This window comes from Bombina bombina, chromosome 4, assembly GCF_027579735.1.
Source record: "Bombina bombina isolate aBomBom1 chromosome 4, aBomBom1.pri, whole genome shotgun sequence".
Classification (NCBI taxonomy): domain Eukaryota; kingdom Metazoa; phylum Chordata; class Amphibia; order Anura; family Bombinatoridae; genus Bombina; species Bombina bombina.
Genome location: NC_069502.1, coordinates 704,286,702 through 704,304,187, shown reverse-complemented (window position 1 = coordinate 704,304,187; position 17,486 = coordinate 704,286,702). Strand labels below are relative to the sequence as shown.

Here is a 17,486-nt window from a genome sequence, read left to right as displayed (position 1 = left end):
GAGCATGCATAAGAAACAGGTACAGGTGCACACATCCGATCCGAGCATGCATAAGAAACAGGTACATGTGTATACTAGAAGAGACCTGGGTTGTGAGAAATTATATCAAATATCCTTATAATTTATATATTTAATAAATACAATTATATAATTTTTAAATTAGATTGTTATGTCCCTTTAATTAATGCAAGACAAAAGATGTGTATATAAAACTTTTTCTAAAAGTATTTAAATGATCATCTTTTTAGATTATTTACTAGTTATTTAGAGGACTCCAAGCTCACACCTTGAAAAAAGGCTCCAGCATGTTTACCTAGACTACTCTGCTGTGTAAGGCCAGATGCAAACGCGGCCCTCCTCTGAACTTAGCGATCACTTGATAGCATGTAGCTGGGTCTGACAACCTGTAGCATACTAAAGGGACAGAATGGTCAAAATAAAAATGTATAGGGCGCATTTCAATTTGAAACAAAAGCATTTTTGCAATATACTTCCATTATTACTGGTTTTCAGCAGCGTGCAAAATATACTGTGAGTTACTTTTGCTTTTCTATTGAAAGCGACAATAAACTTCCCTTCTAAAGTTTAACTTTCTTCCAGTTTACTTCTATTCTTGGAAAACGGTCATAAAATTAATATATTTGTTTCTGAAGGCTCTTGGCTTGTATTCACTGCTCTTATGGTGTCTTCTTACTAGGAACATCATTTAAAAGAGCTTTAATTTTCTGCAGCCATATCCTCATTTAAGTTCCCTATGGTATGATGTGCAACTGATGTAAAAATTCAATGGTTCTACATTTTTGTGCAATAAAAAACGGTTTAGCTTTCTGGTCTCCGAATGGAGGCGTGGGTTCATATCCCACTTCTGACAAAGATTTGAAGGAAAATAAAATACTGAGAAATACACAAATAAAAAAACAAAAAAAAAAAAACAAACGGTTTAGCTAATAAACCATACTGGTTTAAAAAATAAATAAATATATATATATATATATATATATATACATATATATACTGTGAGGGCCCTGTGCACCACACCTTATCGGAGAGATGGAGGTGGTGTGTATTGAGTCAGAGTACACTTAATTTGTGTGGGGTTTGAATACTGGTGCACAGGGCATTCACAGCATATGTGCGTAAGCCACTGAAAACCAGTAACAATTTTTGCCAATGGAAGCATATTGCAGAAATGCACCCATGTATTTTTCATTTCTGACCTTTCTTTTCCTTTAAGAATGCAGTGTGCACTCCAGTTTCTCTTTAGGAAGTTGAAAAAGCATTATTTTTAGAGCTATGTTATTAGAAAAGCAGGCAAAAAAAATGATTACACATTTGTGCTATTTTTTAAACTAAATTTCAGAAGTTATACAGTTAAATGAATATTAACAAATTCCTTATATATTTTTTAAATAGAAATATGATTATAAATTAGTTTTATTTTGAGGTGTAATCTTTAACATAAGTGTGAATATGATGTAATATGTCTTGCTTCTAATCCCACCATTAGTGACCTGGACCTTCATTCAAATTCATGCTTTACAGGAATAAGAAAGTCAAAATTAAACTTTTGTGATTCAATTTTTTTTTCTTTCTAATTTACTTTTGTCATCAAATGTACCTCTTTCTTTTGGCATCATTTAGCTCCTTTTCATTAAAGCATACTGAGGTATGCTCAGGACAACTAAGATCCTACATGTAAATTGAACAAATTCAATTTGATAATAGAAGGATATTAGAGTTTTCTTTAAAAGTTTTTTCTTTAAAATGCACACTATATCCCAATCAATTTCTTTCATATTCTTTTAACCTTTTGCACCCAAGTAGACGTAGGCACTACGTTACACAGTACTTTGCCCAGCGCACTGTGTTGACGTAGTACCTACCTCCAGGTCCAGCACAGTGGAACAAGTCGCGGTCCCCACTATCAGCTTAGAGAGAGAAGAATTGCAACCAGTGAGGAGAAGGAATCAGCCTTCATATGGTAAGGGAGAAATGATTGTACACTACAGAGAAGCCTACCACCCAACTAAATAATAAATTAATTTCACTTACCTAACATTTCCCTCATCTAACTCTGTATTAACATCTTTCTCAATCTTGCAGTCCTCGCCTCCTGTTTCTCAACCTCCTACCCTTCTAGATTGTAAGTTCCCACGGGAATAGGGCCCTCAATCCCTCCTGTATGCGTTTGTAAATTTCAAGTATTGTACTGTTTTATTTATATGAATTGTATCCATGGACAGCGCTGTGGAATAAGTTGGTGCTTCATAAATAAAGTATAATAATAATAATACAGAAAATGATTGTTTGGAGGGGGAGGTGGGACCCTACACTACAGAAAAAAAAATGTAAAATTAATAATAATATGAAATTAAATTTAATAAAATCATAATTTGTTACTGGCAGATTGGCTGCCAGTACAAACATGCTGGGGGACAGTGGAAGGGTAAAAGAGCTGTTGGGGGGGTATCAAGGAGGTGGGAGGCATCTCTACCCTCCAGAAATTAATATATATATATTTATTTATTACATTTTATTTATTTATTTTAATTAAAAAAAAGCCCTAACTGATTCACCCCTTTGCCTGCGGTAATTTTAGAAGGGTGGTGCGCAGCTGCAATAAGTGGCCTTCTAATTGACAAAAAACAATGAAAAAGCCATGCATGTCTGCTGTTTCTGAACAAAGTCGACCCCAGAGAAGCTTTTACAACCAATTGGTTATAACTGCAATAGTTACAGTATGTGTAAATAATCTCAGTGAGAAAGCCAAAGTTTGTGAAAAAGTTAACTATCGGCCAGATTACGAGTTTGGCGTTATGAGGGGTGCGGTACTAACTTGCACGTTATTGTCACCGCTTACTTACCTACAGCGCTGGTATTACAGGTTTTTACAAACCCGGCGTTAAAAGGCAAGAAGGGAGCATAGAGCAAAATTGAGCTCCATACCACAATCCAATACCAGCGCTGCTTAAGTCAGCATTGAGCTGGTTGTACGTGCTTGTGCACGATTTCCCTATAGACATCAATGGGGAGAGCCGGCTGAGAAAAAGTCTAACACCTGCAAAAAAGCAGCGTAAATCTCAGTAACGCAGCCCCATTGATTCCTATGGGGAAACTAAATTTACGTTTACACCTAACACCCTCACATGAACCCCCAAGTCTAAACACCCCTAATCTTACACTTATTAACCCCTAATCTGCCACCCCCAACATAGCAGACACCTACATTATACTTATTAACCCCTAATCTGCCGCTCCGGACATCGCCTCCACTATAATAAACATATTAACCCCTAAACCGCCGCACTCCTGCCTCGCAAACACTAGTTAAATAGTATTAAACCCTAATCTGCCGCCCCCAACGTCACCGCCACTATTCGAAAGTTATTAACTCCTAAATCTAAGTCTTTCCCTAACCCTAACACCCCTAACTTAAATATAATTAAAATAAATCTAAATAAAACTTACTATTAATAACTAAATAATTCATATTTAAAAATAAATACTTACCTGTAAAATAAACCCGAAGCTAGCTACAATATAACTAATAGTTACATTGTAGCTAGCTTATGGTTTATTTTTATTTTACAGGCAAGTTTGTATTTATTTTAACTAGCTAGAATAGTTACTAAATAGTTATTAACTATTTAATAACTACCTAGTTAAAATAAATACAAATTTACCTGTAAAATAAAACCTAACAAGTGGGTTTGTGTGGGTTTTATTTTTAGGTTAGGGCTTTGGGCCGCAATAGAGCTAAATGTCCTTTTCAGGGCAATGGGGAGCTTAGTTTTTTTTAGTTAGGGTTTTATTTGGGGGGTTGATTGTGTGGGTGGTGGGTTTTACTGTTGGGGGGTTGTTTGTATTTTTTTTTCAGATAAAAGAGCTAATTACTTTGGGGCAATGCCCCGCAAAAGGCCCTTTTAAGGGCTATTGGTAGTTTAGACTAGGGTTTTTTTTTTATTTCGGGGGGCCTTTTTTTTATTTTGATAGGGCTATTAGATTAGGTGTAATTAGTTTAAATATCTTGTAATATGTTTTTTATTTTCTGTAATTTAGTTTTTTTTTGTAATCTAGCAAATTGTATTTAATTTATTTAATTTTATTTAAAATAGGTAATTTATTTAATTGTAGTGTAGTGTTAGGTGTTAGTGTAACTTAGGTTAGGTTTTATTTTACAGGTAAATATGTATTTATTTTAGCTAGGTAGTTATTAAATAGTTAATAACTATTTAGTAACTATTCTACCTAGTTAAAATAAATACAAACTTGCCTGTAAAATAAAAATAAACCCTAAGCTAGATACAATGTAACTATTAGTTATACTGTAGCTAGCTTAGGGTTTATTTTACAGGTAAGTATATATTTTTAAATAGAAATTATTTAGTTATTAATAGTAAGTTTTATTTAGATTTATTTTAATTATATTTAAGTTAGGGTTAGACTTAGATTTAGGGGTTAATAAATTTAGTACAGTGGCGGCAACGTTGGGGGCGGCATATTAGGGGTTAATAAATGTATGTAGGTGGCGGCGATGTTAGAGACAGCAGATTAGGGGTTAATAATATTTAACTAATGTTTGTGAGGCGGGAGTACGGCGGTTTAGGGGTTAATATGTTTATTCTAGTGGCGGCGATGTCCGGAGCGGCAGATTAGGGGTTAATAATTTTATTTTAGTGTTTGCGATGCGGGAGGGCCTCGGTTTAGGGGTTAATAGGTAGTTTATGGGTGTTAGTGTACTTTTTAGCACTTTAGTTATGAGTTTTATGCTACAGCTTTGTAGTGTAAAACTCCTAACTACGAACTTTAAAATGCGGTACGAATCTTGACGGGATAGTGTGTACCGCTCACTTTTTGGCCTCCCAGGAAAAGCTCGTAATACCGGCACTATTGAAGTCCCAATGAAAATAGACTATACACAATTTGCGTAACTTGATTTGCGGTAAGGCCAAAAAAGTGTGCGGTGCCCCTAAATCTGCAAGACTCATCATACCAGCGGTAGTAAAAAAGCAGCGTTATGAGGCTTAACGCTGCTTTTTTACTCATAACGCAAGACTCGTAATCTAGCCGTATGTTTTTTTATATAAATTGTATTTGGCAACCAAAAAGAGCCATGAAATATACCAAAATGGGCCTAAATCAATACATTGGGTTGTCTACTTTAGAAATATATATAGTTTTCATAGTTAATCAAAAACAATCCTTTCTGTTTAAATGGAGTGATAGCAAAAATACTAAAAATTCTATGGGAATTTGGGCAAATTTTTTAAAGAAATTCCTGATAGTGAAGAGTTTAAAAAACGTACCTCCTTTCCATGAGAAGATACTTAGGTAGGCTTAGAAGCATGTCAATGTATTGAGCACTATATGGAGAATATATATATATATATATATATATATATATATATATATATATATATATATATATATACACACACATGGTCTGATGAAGGGGTGTATTCCCCGAAACGTCACTGAATAAATCCAGTATTGTCAAGACCAGTGAGTGCTGTCTCCTGATTTCCATATTCTACACCATATTCTAGCACCCTGGCATTTGGAACTAAAGTGTTAGTGAGAGTGCTCCTGCCAATACCTGCTGTATATACACACACACACATATATATATATATATATATATATATATATATATATATATATATATATATCTCAAGATATGTGCAAATTCCTGAGTTTTAATAAGGATACCATGAGAAAATGAATTAATTTGAGAGCAAAAGTAAATTGTAATTTATATAAATTGTATACTCTATCTGTATTATTAAAGTTTCATTTTGATGTCTATTTAATTTTCTGCCCTGTTTTATACATGTAATAGGCCACTATATCCTTATTTATAAAAGTAAGGTTTAAAATGCATATTTTATTTACAGTAAGGATCAATATGGGCATCTTCTGTAATTTTGGTGCAATTATCTATACTATATCAGCTCTACAAAAAGAACATACTATTCCAGGTAAGAAAAACATACTCTTTATGTGTCAGCAAAGCATAGCTAAAGCATTGTCCTTACCTGTCCTGTGGGTATTTTATGATCCTCTGTGAGGGGGTCATGGTCTCGCCATTTCTAGGGGTTTCCATGGTGTTCTGAAAGAGTTCGGATTCCTGAATTTTTTGTAAGGATGTTGGTGTATTGGCTACAAAGAGAAATACACACAAGCATATGGTTATATACGTCATCTTTTTATTATAAAGTAAATGTGTTTTATATTTCTAGTTCTGCATACCTGTGTATGCGAAAAAAGCTAAATTACTTTAATTAAATAGACCGTAAACACAAAATGTTTGGTTATGCCAAAAAAAAAACTTGAGTGTGAAAATTATTTGCTTTACCCAAGTTCTCTGTAATTTAAGGAAATTGTGTTTTCTATTTATTAAAATATTTCCTGGTGTTTAAAGTTAACATTTAGTTCCAGGTTATATTAATCCTGTTTAATACCTGTATTTTCAGTCGATTGTGGTAACTCTCCATTCCTCTGCACGTTAGTTTGCTGCAAGCATAACAAAATCACAAATTAAAATCACATCATGTTTTTTCTTGCATATTTGCGCTTTCCCCATAATCGGAACGTATACGTGTAAGGGTCCAGTGGGGATATATCTTACATTGTGGCATAATCTTGCTAATGGAGAAGACATAGCACACAATATCTATAAATGTAATAGAGCTGCCGCGAAGAAGATAGTATTGAAAGGTCAAAACTTTAAGTGATATAAAACCCAAAATTGTTCCTTCATGATTCAGATGGAGCATACAATGTTAAACAATTTTCAAATTTACTTCTATTATCAATTTTTCTTCGTTCTCTTGGTATCTTGAATTGAAAAGCAGAAACGTATGCTTAGGAGCCTGCCCATTTCTGGAGCACTATATGGCAGCAGCTTTGTAAGAATGTTATCCATTTACAAGAACAGTAGATGGCAGTACTATTTCCTGCCATGTAGTGCTCCAGATGCCTACCTAGGTATCTCTTCAACACAGAATATCATGGGAACAAAACAAATTTGATAATAGAAGTAAATTGGAAACTTAAAGGGACAGCATACTATAAAATTGTTTTTTCCCTTAATTTTTTTTCCAATTTCTTTATTTACCAGCTGCAGAGTATAAAATGTAATATAAGATTTGCTTTTTTAATGTTTATTTGTGTATATGAATTAGCTGATTTTGTGTTTTGCAGCCACAATCTAATAAAATGGGCTGAGCTTGTAGGTATAATCAGATCTCATTACTGTATCACATTGTGTACATATACCTGCTTCTTTATCTTATATTTGTCCATAAACCAATCACCAATAGTTGGAGAGAACAAAGGAAAATTATCATTTTATTACCTTATCTCTTCTATAACCCACTGGGAGTGTATTTTTTTCTACTGGCTGTGTTAACACAGCTTGGCCTTGAGGCCAAAAACTTTCAGAATGGGTGGAGATACCACAGGCCAAATAAACTAATTCAAATGCCAATATAAGGGTAATGGAAATACTTGTAAACAATTTAATACACAGCAGGTAAAGTGGATCATTGGGAACAAATTAAAGGGGAGAACATTTTTGAGTAAACTGTCCCTTTAATTTCAATGGCATGCTCTGTCTGAATCACAAAAGAAAATGTTTGTGTTTCTTATCCCTTTAAGCTGCGTGTAGAGGGCTTTTTCATTGATAGTCTTTAACAAGTCTCTATCTCTTCAGTCATCCCATATGGTGGATTTATAGTCTCAGTTTGTAAGAGATTTACTCATTATATATGATTTTAAACTTTCTGTCTATAATGTTTACCACTAGTCCATAAAAAAAAAAAAAATGAGGTTACTGAACCCATAGTTTTCGCTAGTCTGCAGTTTACTTGTGGTGTTAATATAGAACAATATACTACTAGGCAGAAACGTTCAGCATACAGGTGTAATACTGAGCTAGTAGATTCTGAGATGGACTTCACAATGGCCACTATTGTTCTTTAGTGTGTGGAGCTATCTCTGTATTTAGATATAGTAACTGCAGACAAAGCTACGTATTTACTAATGTTTCTAGCCTTACATATGAAGTATTTCATTCTTATGCCTAGACCAGTTATTGCAGACATAAGTATTTGCATATGTATTATTGAACTGTTATGCATATTGTATTGGCAACACTCGTTTGTACTGATGTTGTTTTCTGTCATTTCTAATATATGAATTTTTTCCTGTAACCTTAATAAAAACCATTAAAAAAAAATCACATCATGAAAAAGTATATAAAACATTAAAAACAAAACCTTGCTTACCTTATCTCCAGGTTCACTGCGTCTTGTTCTTTTCATTATCTCCTCAAGACGCTAGAAGGCAAATATGTAAAGTATTTTTTATTATTTTTTTAAATATTTTTAATGAGGTTTTTATATATTACAACATAAACGACATGTTCAAACATAACAATAGTCATGAAACAGGTTATTTTCAGGGCTATACACCTTTATTTTAGAATATGAATAACAATGGCAAACGGTAGCTTAAAGGGACAGTAAAGTAAAAAAAAAACTTTCATGATTTAAACAGGGCATGTAATTTTAAACAACTTTCCAATTTACTTTTATTACCAATTTTGCTTTGTTCTCTTGGTATTCTTAGTTGAAAGCTAAATCTTGGAGGTTCATGTGCTAATTTCTTAGACCTTGAAGACTGCCTTTAATCGGAAAGCATTTTGACCGTTTTTCACCACTAGAGGGCGTTAGTTCATGTGTTTCATATAGATAACATTGAGCTCTGGCACGTGAAGCTCCTAAGAGCAAGCACTGATTGGCTAAACTGCAAGTCTGTCAAACAAACTGAAATAAGGGGGCAGTTTGCAGAGGCTTAGATACAAGATAATCACAGAGGTAAAAAGTATATTATTATAACTGTGTTGTTTATGCAAAATTGGGGAATGGGTAATAAAGGGATTATCTATCTTTTTAAACAACAAAAATTCTGGTGTTTACTGTCCCTTTAATAACCTGCCTCTCGATTGTAGACCTATAATACTGTGACAGTAAGAGCCAATGATTATAATGTACTAAGTGGGTTAATTGTAGTAATAATATATGAAACATACGTCTACAGTATGATTGCGCATGTATAGGTGAAACCTCTTTTTTAAATTTTTTTTAATTTTCTGGCAATTGTTGCTGATACAACTAAGAAAGTCACTCTTGGACCTGATTGTTCTAATGACACACTGAAGAGGAAAACTGGCAATTGACATGGCCATGTTTGGGCCTTAATAAATGTGTAAATAAAGTTAAGCATCTGGTATTAGATAACTTTGGAAGAGTATATCAATTATTAGAGCTTGAAATGTGAAAACTAAAACAATCTGTTCTGAGAAATTATGGAGGAGCTGTATGTTTAGGATAGACACCATGTGCAACCATAACATATAAACAACGGAGGCTTGAAGATAAATTAGAGGCTATTTCAGGGATTATCAGCTTGCATCTGGTAATCTGATAATGCAAGAAAAAGAAGGTATCTGGTCAATCTTTCAGAGTCTCTATTGATAAATGATACGTTATGGGGGGTAGTTATCAAGCCGTCTACTTTTCTGGCTTCGCCGGCCCAATACGTCCGCCTAAGCTCGCCTACCTTCGCCGCCGCGGACCTTGAATACGTTCGCCTAAGTTATCAAATAAAGCTGTCAAAAAGCCGCTGGGTGATGAGCAGCGGACTGTGAGAGTTATCACTCATCCGATCTCGCTGCTCTTCGGCTTTTTCCCAGCTTTATTGCTAGCCTGTCACTAAGCACCCACACTAAACTGCACTGTTCTACCCCCTATACCGGCGCCCCCGGAGCCTCCCGCAACTCAATAAAGTTACTAACCCCTAAACCGCCGCTCCTAGACCCTGCCGCAACTCTTATAAATGTATTAACCCCTAAACCGCCGCTCCCGGAGCCCACCGCCACCTACAATATACCTAGTAACCCCTATCCTGCCCCCCCTATACCGTCGCCCTCTATAATAAAATTATTAACCCCTATCCTGCTGATCCCGCACCTCGCCGCAACTAAATAAATAGTTTAACCCCTAAACCGCCGCTCCCTGAACCCGCCGCAACCTATATTAAACCTATTAACCCCTATCCTGCCCCCCCTACACCGTCACCACCGATAATAAATTTATTAACCCCTATCCTGCCCCCCACTACGACGCCGCCACTGTAATACATTTATTAACCCCTAAACTGATGTCTAACACTAACCCTAACGCCCCCCTAACTTAAATATTAATTAAATAAATCTAAATAATATTTATATTATGAACTAAATTAATCCTATTTAAAACTAAATACTTACCTTTAAAATAAACCCTAATATAGCTACAATATAAATAATAATTATATTGTAGCTATCTTAGGATTTATTTTTATTTTACAGGCAACTTTCAATTTATTTTAACTAGGTACAATAGTTATTAAATAGTTATTAACTATTTAATACCTACCTATCTAAAATAAAGAGAAATTAACCTGTAAAATAACAACTAACCTAAGTTACAATTACACCTAACACTACACTATCATTAAATAAATTATTCCTATTTAAAACTAAATACTTACCTGTAAAATAAACCCTAAGATAGCTACAATATAAATAATAATTATATTGTAGCTATCTTCGGATTTATATTTATTTTACAGGTAACTTTGTATTTATTTTAGCTAGTTAGAATAGTTAGTAAATAGTTATTAACTATTTAATAACTACCTAGCTAAAAGAAATACAAAATTACCTGTAAAATAAATCCTAACCTAAGTTACAATTAAACCTAACACTACACTATCATTAAATTAATTAAATAAACTACCTACAAATAACTACAATTAAATACAATTACATAAACTAACTAAAATACAAAAAATAAAAAAAGCTAAGTTACAGAAAATAAAAAAATAAGTTACAAACATTTTACAAATATTACAACAATTTTAAGCTACTTACACCTAATCTAAGCCCCCTAATAAAATAACAAACCCCCCCAAAATAAAAAAATGCCCTACCCTATTCTAAATTAAATAAAGTTCAAAGCTCTTTTACCTTACCAGCCCTTAAAAGGGCCATTTGTGGGGGCATGCCCCCAAAAGTTCAGCTCTTTTGCCTGTAAATGAAAAATACAACCCCCCCCCAACATTAAAACCCACCACCCACATACCCCTAATCTAACCCAAACCCCCCTTACAAAAACCTAACACTAATCCCCTGAAGATCATCCTACCTTGAGTCGTCTTCACTCAGCCGAGCAGCGATGGAACCCAAGTGGACATCCGGACCGGCAGAAGTGATCATCCAAGGGGCGCTGAAGAAATCTTCCATCCGATGAAGTCATCATCCAGGCGGCACTGAAGAAGTCTTCGATCCGGGCGATGTCATCTTCCAAGCCGGGTCTTGAATCTTCCTTCCGCCGCCGCGGAACATCCTTCTTCACCGACGGACTACGACGAATGAAGGCTCCTTTAAGGGACGTCATCCAAGATGGCGTCCCCTCAATTCCGATTGGCTGATAGGATTCTATCAGCCAATCGGAATTAAGGAATCAGCCAATCAGATTCAAGTTCAATCCGATTGGCTGATCCAATCAGCCAATCAGATTGAGCTCGCATTCTATTGGCTGATCGGAACAGCCAATAGAATGCAAGCTCAATCTGATTGGCTGATTCCATCAGCCAATCAGATTTTTCCTACCTTAATTCCGATTGGCTGATAGAATCCTATCAGCCAATCGGAATTGAGGGGACGCCATCTTGGATGACGTCTCTTAAAGGAGCCTTCATTCGTCGTAGTCCGTCGGTGAAGAAGGAGGTTCCGCGTCGGCGGAAGGAAGATTCAAGACCCGGCTTGGAAGATGACATCGCCCGGATCGAAGACTTCTTCAGCGCCGCCTGGATGATGACTTCATCGGATGGAAGATTTCTTCAGCGCCCCTTGGATGATCACTTCTGCCGGTCCGGATGTCCACTTGGGTTCCATCGCTGCTCGGCTGAGTGAAGACGACTCAAGGTAGGATGATCTTCAGGGGATTAGTGTTAGGTTTTTGTAAGGGGGGTTTGGGTTAGATTAGGGGTATGTGGGTGGTGGGTTTTAATGTTGGGGGGGGGGTTGTATTTTTCATTTACAGGCAAAAGAGCTGAACTTTTGGGGGCATGCCCCCACAAATGGCCCTTTTAAGGGCTGGTAAGGTAAAAGAGCTTTGAACTTTATTTAATTTAGAATAGGGTAGGGCATTTTTTTATTTTGGGGGGGTTTGTTATTTTATTAGGGGGCTTAGATTAGGTGTAAGTAGCTTAAAATTGTTGTAATATTTGTAAAATGTTTGTAACTTATTTTTTTATTTTCTGTAACTTAGCTTTTTTTATTTTTTGTACTTTAGTTAGTTTATGTAATTGTATTTAATTGTAGTTATTTGTAAGTAGTTTATTTAATTAATTTAATGATAGTGTAGTATTAGGTTTAATTGTAACTTAGGTTAGGATTTATTTTACAGGTAATTTTGTATTTCTTTTAGCTAGGTAGTTATTAAATAGTTAATAACTATTTAATAACTATTCTAACTAGCTAAAATAAATACAAAGTTACCTGTAAAATAAATATAAATCTTAAGATAGCTACAATGTAATTATTAATTATATTGCAGCTATCTTAGGGTTTATTTTATAGGTAAGTATTTAGTTTTAAATAGGAATAATATATTAAAGTATAGTGTAGTGTTAGGTGTAATTGTAACTTAGGTTAGTTTTTATTTTACATGTAAATTTCTCTTTATTTTAGCTAGGTAAGCTATTAAATAGTTAATAACTATTTAATAGCTATTGGACCTAGTTAAAATAAATTGAAAGTTACCTGTAAAATAAAAATAAATCCTAAGATAGCTACAATATAATTATTATTTATATTGTAGCTATATTAGGGTTTATTTTACAGGTAAGCATTTAGTTTTAAATAGGATTAATTTAGTTAATAATAGAAATATTATTTAGATTTATTTAATTAATATTTAAGTAAAGGGGGCATTAGGGTTAGTGTTAGACTTAGGTTTAGGGGTTAATAACGTTATTATAGAGGGCGGCGGTATAGGGGGGCAGGATAGGGGTTAATTGGTATAATGTAGGTGGCGGTGGGCTCCGGGAGCGGCGGTTTAGGGGTTAATACATTTATTATAGTTGAGGTGGGCTCCGGGAGGCGGCGGTTTAGGGGTTAATATGTATAGAGTAGCTTGCGGTGGGCTCCGGGAGTGGCGGTTTAGGGGGTAATAACTTTATTTAGTTGCGGCGGTGTAGGGGGGACAGATTAGCGGTGTTTAGACTCGGGGTACATGTTAGGGTGTTAGGTGTAGACAGCTCCCATAGAAATCAATGGGATGTCGGGCAGCAGCGAACTTGTACTTTCGCTATGGTCAGACTCCCATTGATTCCTATGGGATCCGCCGCCTCCAGGCTGGCGCTTTGAAAACCAGGTACGCTGGGCCGTAAAAGTGCCGAGCGTACCTGCTAGTTTTTTGATAACTAGCAAAAGTAGTGAGATTGTGCCGCACTTGTGTGCGGAACATCTGGAGTGACGTAAGAATCGATCTGTGTCGGACTGAGTCCGGCGGATCGAAGTTTACGTCACAAAATTCTACTTTTGCCAGTCTCGAGCCTTTGATAACTAAGGCGAATCAGCCTCGCCACAAATACGCTGCGGAATTCCAGCGTATTTGAGGTTGACGGCTTGATAACTAGGCCCCTATGTATATAATAGTATGCAATGCTATATTTGGTTATATGAAACCCCCCCCCAAAGGAAACAACCATTATGAAAGATAACAGAGGAGAGCACTTCTGCTAATAGGATACCCTATGGATATTAAATATTTGTAGTGAGTGTATAATATACAAACTTTGGAAGGAAGCAGCCCACTATTTAACTCTTACTAAGTTAATTTCCGTTTAACTATGGCTACTCAAAACTAGTCACAATAGTCCCCAATGTGCCATGAAACAGGCTGAGATCTGTGCATATCCTAAAAGGGCTAATTAATTAAAAAATAGTTTGCATAAAAAAAATTGTTTAAAAATGGCTGGCAAGTATTTTAAAATAATTTTCAAAAATTAGTAAAAATACTTAAATAGCCATGCTGCCTGGAGCACTGTGCTTCACCCCCCTTATCAGTGTTTAGACACAGGCATTGTATTTCAACTGAGTTCACAGCTTCTAGGCATGCTCCAGCAGATAATCCCTATGCACGTTTGCATTCTACCAAAACAACAATAGATATACAGGGAGTGCAGAATTATTAGGCAAGTTGTATTTTTGAGGATTCATTTTATTATTGAACAACAACCATGTTCTCAATGAACCCAAAAAACTCATTAATATCAAAGCTGAATAGTTTTGGAAGTAGTTTTTAGTTTGTTTTTAGTTATAGCTATTTTAGGGGGATATCTGTGTGTGCAGGTGACTATTACTGTGCATAATTATTAGGCAATTTAACAAAAAACAAATATATACCCATTTCAATTATTTATTTTTACCAGTGAAACCAATATAACATCTCAACATTCACAAATATACATTTCTGACATTCAAAAACAAAACAAAAACAAATCAGTGACCAATATAGCCACCTTTCTTTGCAAGGACACTCAAAAGCCTGCCATCCATGGATTCTGTCAGTGTTTTGATCTGTTCACCATCAACATTGCGTGCAGCAGCAACCACAGCCTCCCAGACACTGTTCAGAGAGGTGTACTGTTTTCCCTCCTTGTAAATCTCACATTTTTTTTTTTTTTATAATCTTTTTCTTTTTATTAAACAAAATAAGACATTACAATCTTTCTGATATACAAACACAAAGAAATAAAGCAAATACATATTCAATCTGGAGCAATAATCTGAAGACGAACATTTGCGTGATAAATCCTCACTAGGTCCTATTTTGATTTCCGCAGCTAACATAAAACGTAGTGATGGGGAAAAAAGAGAAAAAGAAAAAAGAAAAAGAGAGAAATAAAGAGAAAAAAAAAAAAAGAGCCCTGAATCCCCCCCCGCGCCATCCCCTACCCAAACACCATCTCACGACCGACTCCCCGTCCGAAACTCTGGTCCATATACACGCCCGATTATGGAGCCGAATTTATCCAGGATGCCGGAAATTTCCCTAGCAGAACTAATTCAGCAAAGCTAACAGTAGATCGTACAGGGGCAAGAATCTGCCTTTGTACCCGAGGAGGGTAAGGCAAAATAATTGGTAACCATCCCTGCATAAACTCATTGATTCTCTTCTCAGAGGCATCCAACAAATGGTATGACTCGAATATAATTTGACCTTGGATTTCTTTAAAAAACCTCTCTAGGCTCGGAGCTGTCTTTGCTTTCCAATTTAACAGAACAAGGTGACGCACTGCCAATATGATCGTATTCAGAATACAAACCAATGGGGCCAAGTTTCTATGTACTTCTGTAATTAATAACATTACATCCTGTAGTGTAAAAATAAAATTTACATCATATAATGAATTAAACCAAAAACACACTTTATGCCACAACTGATTGATTTTGGGACAGAACCAAAACATATGGAATAAATCAGCCCTTGAGTTCGAACATCTAGGGCAATTATTTAGTCCCGGGACAGAAATTTTTTGTAATTTAAGCGGGTGCATATAAAAATTATTCAAGAGCTTCACGTGCGATTCCTTCCAGGACATCGAGACCCTACACTTATACACCATATTGAAGCTCTGGATTATCCTCTCCTCGGTAATATCAGGAATAACCGGAAGCAACCAATTACTTATGCTCTGCAAGTACTTATCACTTTGTTTAGAAAGCATAATGTCATACATTAGAGAGATAGAAGAGACTCCAGTGCTAAATTTCTTAATTAAAGTTCTGATATCGGACCATACTATCGACATGCTACTCTCCCAATTCTGCTCACGCACATAATGGCGAATCTGGAAATAGGCAAACAGATCAGACCTGGGAAGATCATAAGATTGAAAGAGAAATTCTGCTGTCTGGATCAGATTGTCAGCCCCCAGCAATTGCTTGACAAGCGTCAGCCCCTTATTTCCCCAAGATTTAAATACCTTGTGGTATAGACCAGGAATGAAGTTAGGATTTCCCTGAATAGGAAGATATTCCGAAACAGAGGGCTCTAATCCTAGACAAATGCAGAACTTCTGCCACGCAGTGACAACATTTTTAAAAGATAACATTCTACTGATGTTAGATGGAAGCTGCCTGGTGTTACAGTGTAACAGAGCTCTGAGCGCGAATGGACGAGTATAAAAAGCTTCTTCTTGACTGACCGCTAACCAGTTGGTTTCGGCCACCCAATCCATAGCAAATTTCACCAGGGCCGCGATATTGTATAACCTAACATCTGGCAATGCCAAACCAGCACGATTTGGTTTCTGCATTAGCTTGGCTAATGCGATCCTAGGTCTCTTATCTTTCCAAATGAATTTAGAAAAATAGCCATGTAAATTTTTAATGTCTGCACTAGATATAAAGATGGGAAGATTCTGTATCACATACAAAAGACGGGGGAAGACAATCGTTTTTATTAAGTTCACCTTCGCTGAAATTGACAGGGGATATGAAACCCATAACTGAAGATCAGTTTTAATTTTTTTAAACAATGGGGCATAATTCGCTATATACCATAATTTCGGATTTTTATGTAACTCAAGCCCCAGATATTTAATTGCATTAACAACTTTGAATGGGGACTTTTCTATACGAGGCGAACTATTACCCATATACATAAGTTCACTCTTTTCCAGATTCACCAAATAGCGGGAAAAAGAACTGAACTGGGCAAGAAGTTGGAGAATTACTGGGATCGAATGGGATGGCTTATCTACAAATATCAGCATATCATCTGCATATAGAAGAGTTTTTAAACGGTGAGAGCCCAGAGAGATTCCTGTCAAAACATCCCGAAATCTAACCGCTAAGGGTTCTAAAGCCACATTAAACAAGAGAGGAGATAATGGACACCCTTGCCTAGTGCCACGATGCAAGACAATCTCCTGCGAACGGATGCCATTGACCAGAAGAAAGGAAATGGGTTTGGAATAAATCTTATGAATAAAGTGATTAAAATTACCCGAAAAACCGAAATTCTGCAATGAGCAGAATAAATGCTCCCAAACAATAGAGTCAAAGGCCTTGACTGCGTCCAAGGTTAATACCGCTGAGTCAGTGATAGCGGCATTACAAGGCTCAGGTTCCAAATTCCACATATAATCCAAGAACGTAATTACCTTTCGTATATTTCTCGACGAGTTCCTAGAGGTCATAAAACCGGTCTGGTCCTGATGAATCAAATTCTGCAAACAGCGATTCAATCTGGTGGCAATAATACCAGCCAGCAACTTATAATCAGTGTTAAGCACTGATATTGGCCTGTATGAGGCCATATTCTCTGGGTTTTTATTTTTTTTTGCAATCAGTGAAATATTCG

At 35.9% G+C, this 17,486-nt stretch overlaps 1 protein-coding gene across 2 annotated transcripts in view; it reads right to left on the bottom strand.

The window, feature by feature from the left end:
- The window catches only part of MAP7 (microtubule associated protein 7), a 331,637-nt gene that overhangs the window by 19,905 nt on the left and 294,246 nt on the right, over window positions 1-17,486 (bottom strand). For both annotated transcript variants that reach the window (XM_053710889.1, XM_053710890.1), the window contains 3 exons: window positions 8,289-8,339; window positions 6,462-6,513; window positions 6,036-6,159 (listed from right to left, as the gene is read on the bottom strand). In XM_053710889.1, the coding sequence (XP_053566864.1) occupies window positions 6,036-6,159; window positions 6,462-6,513; window positions 8,289-8,339 (227 nt within the window). The remainder of the gene's footprint in view (window positions 1-6,035; window positions 6,160-6,461; window positions 6,514-8,288; window positions 8,340-17,486) is intronic.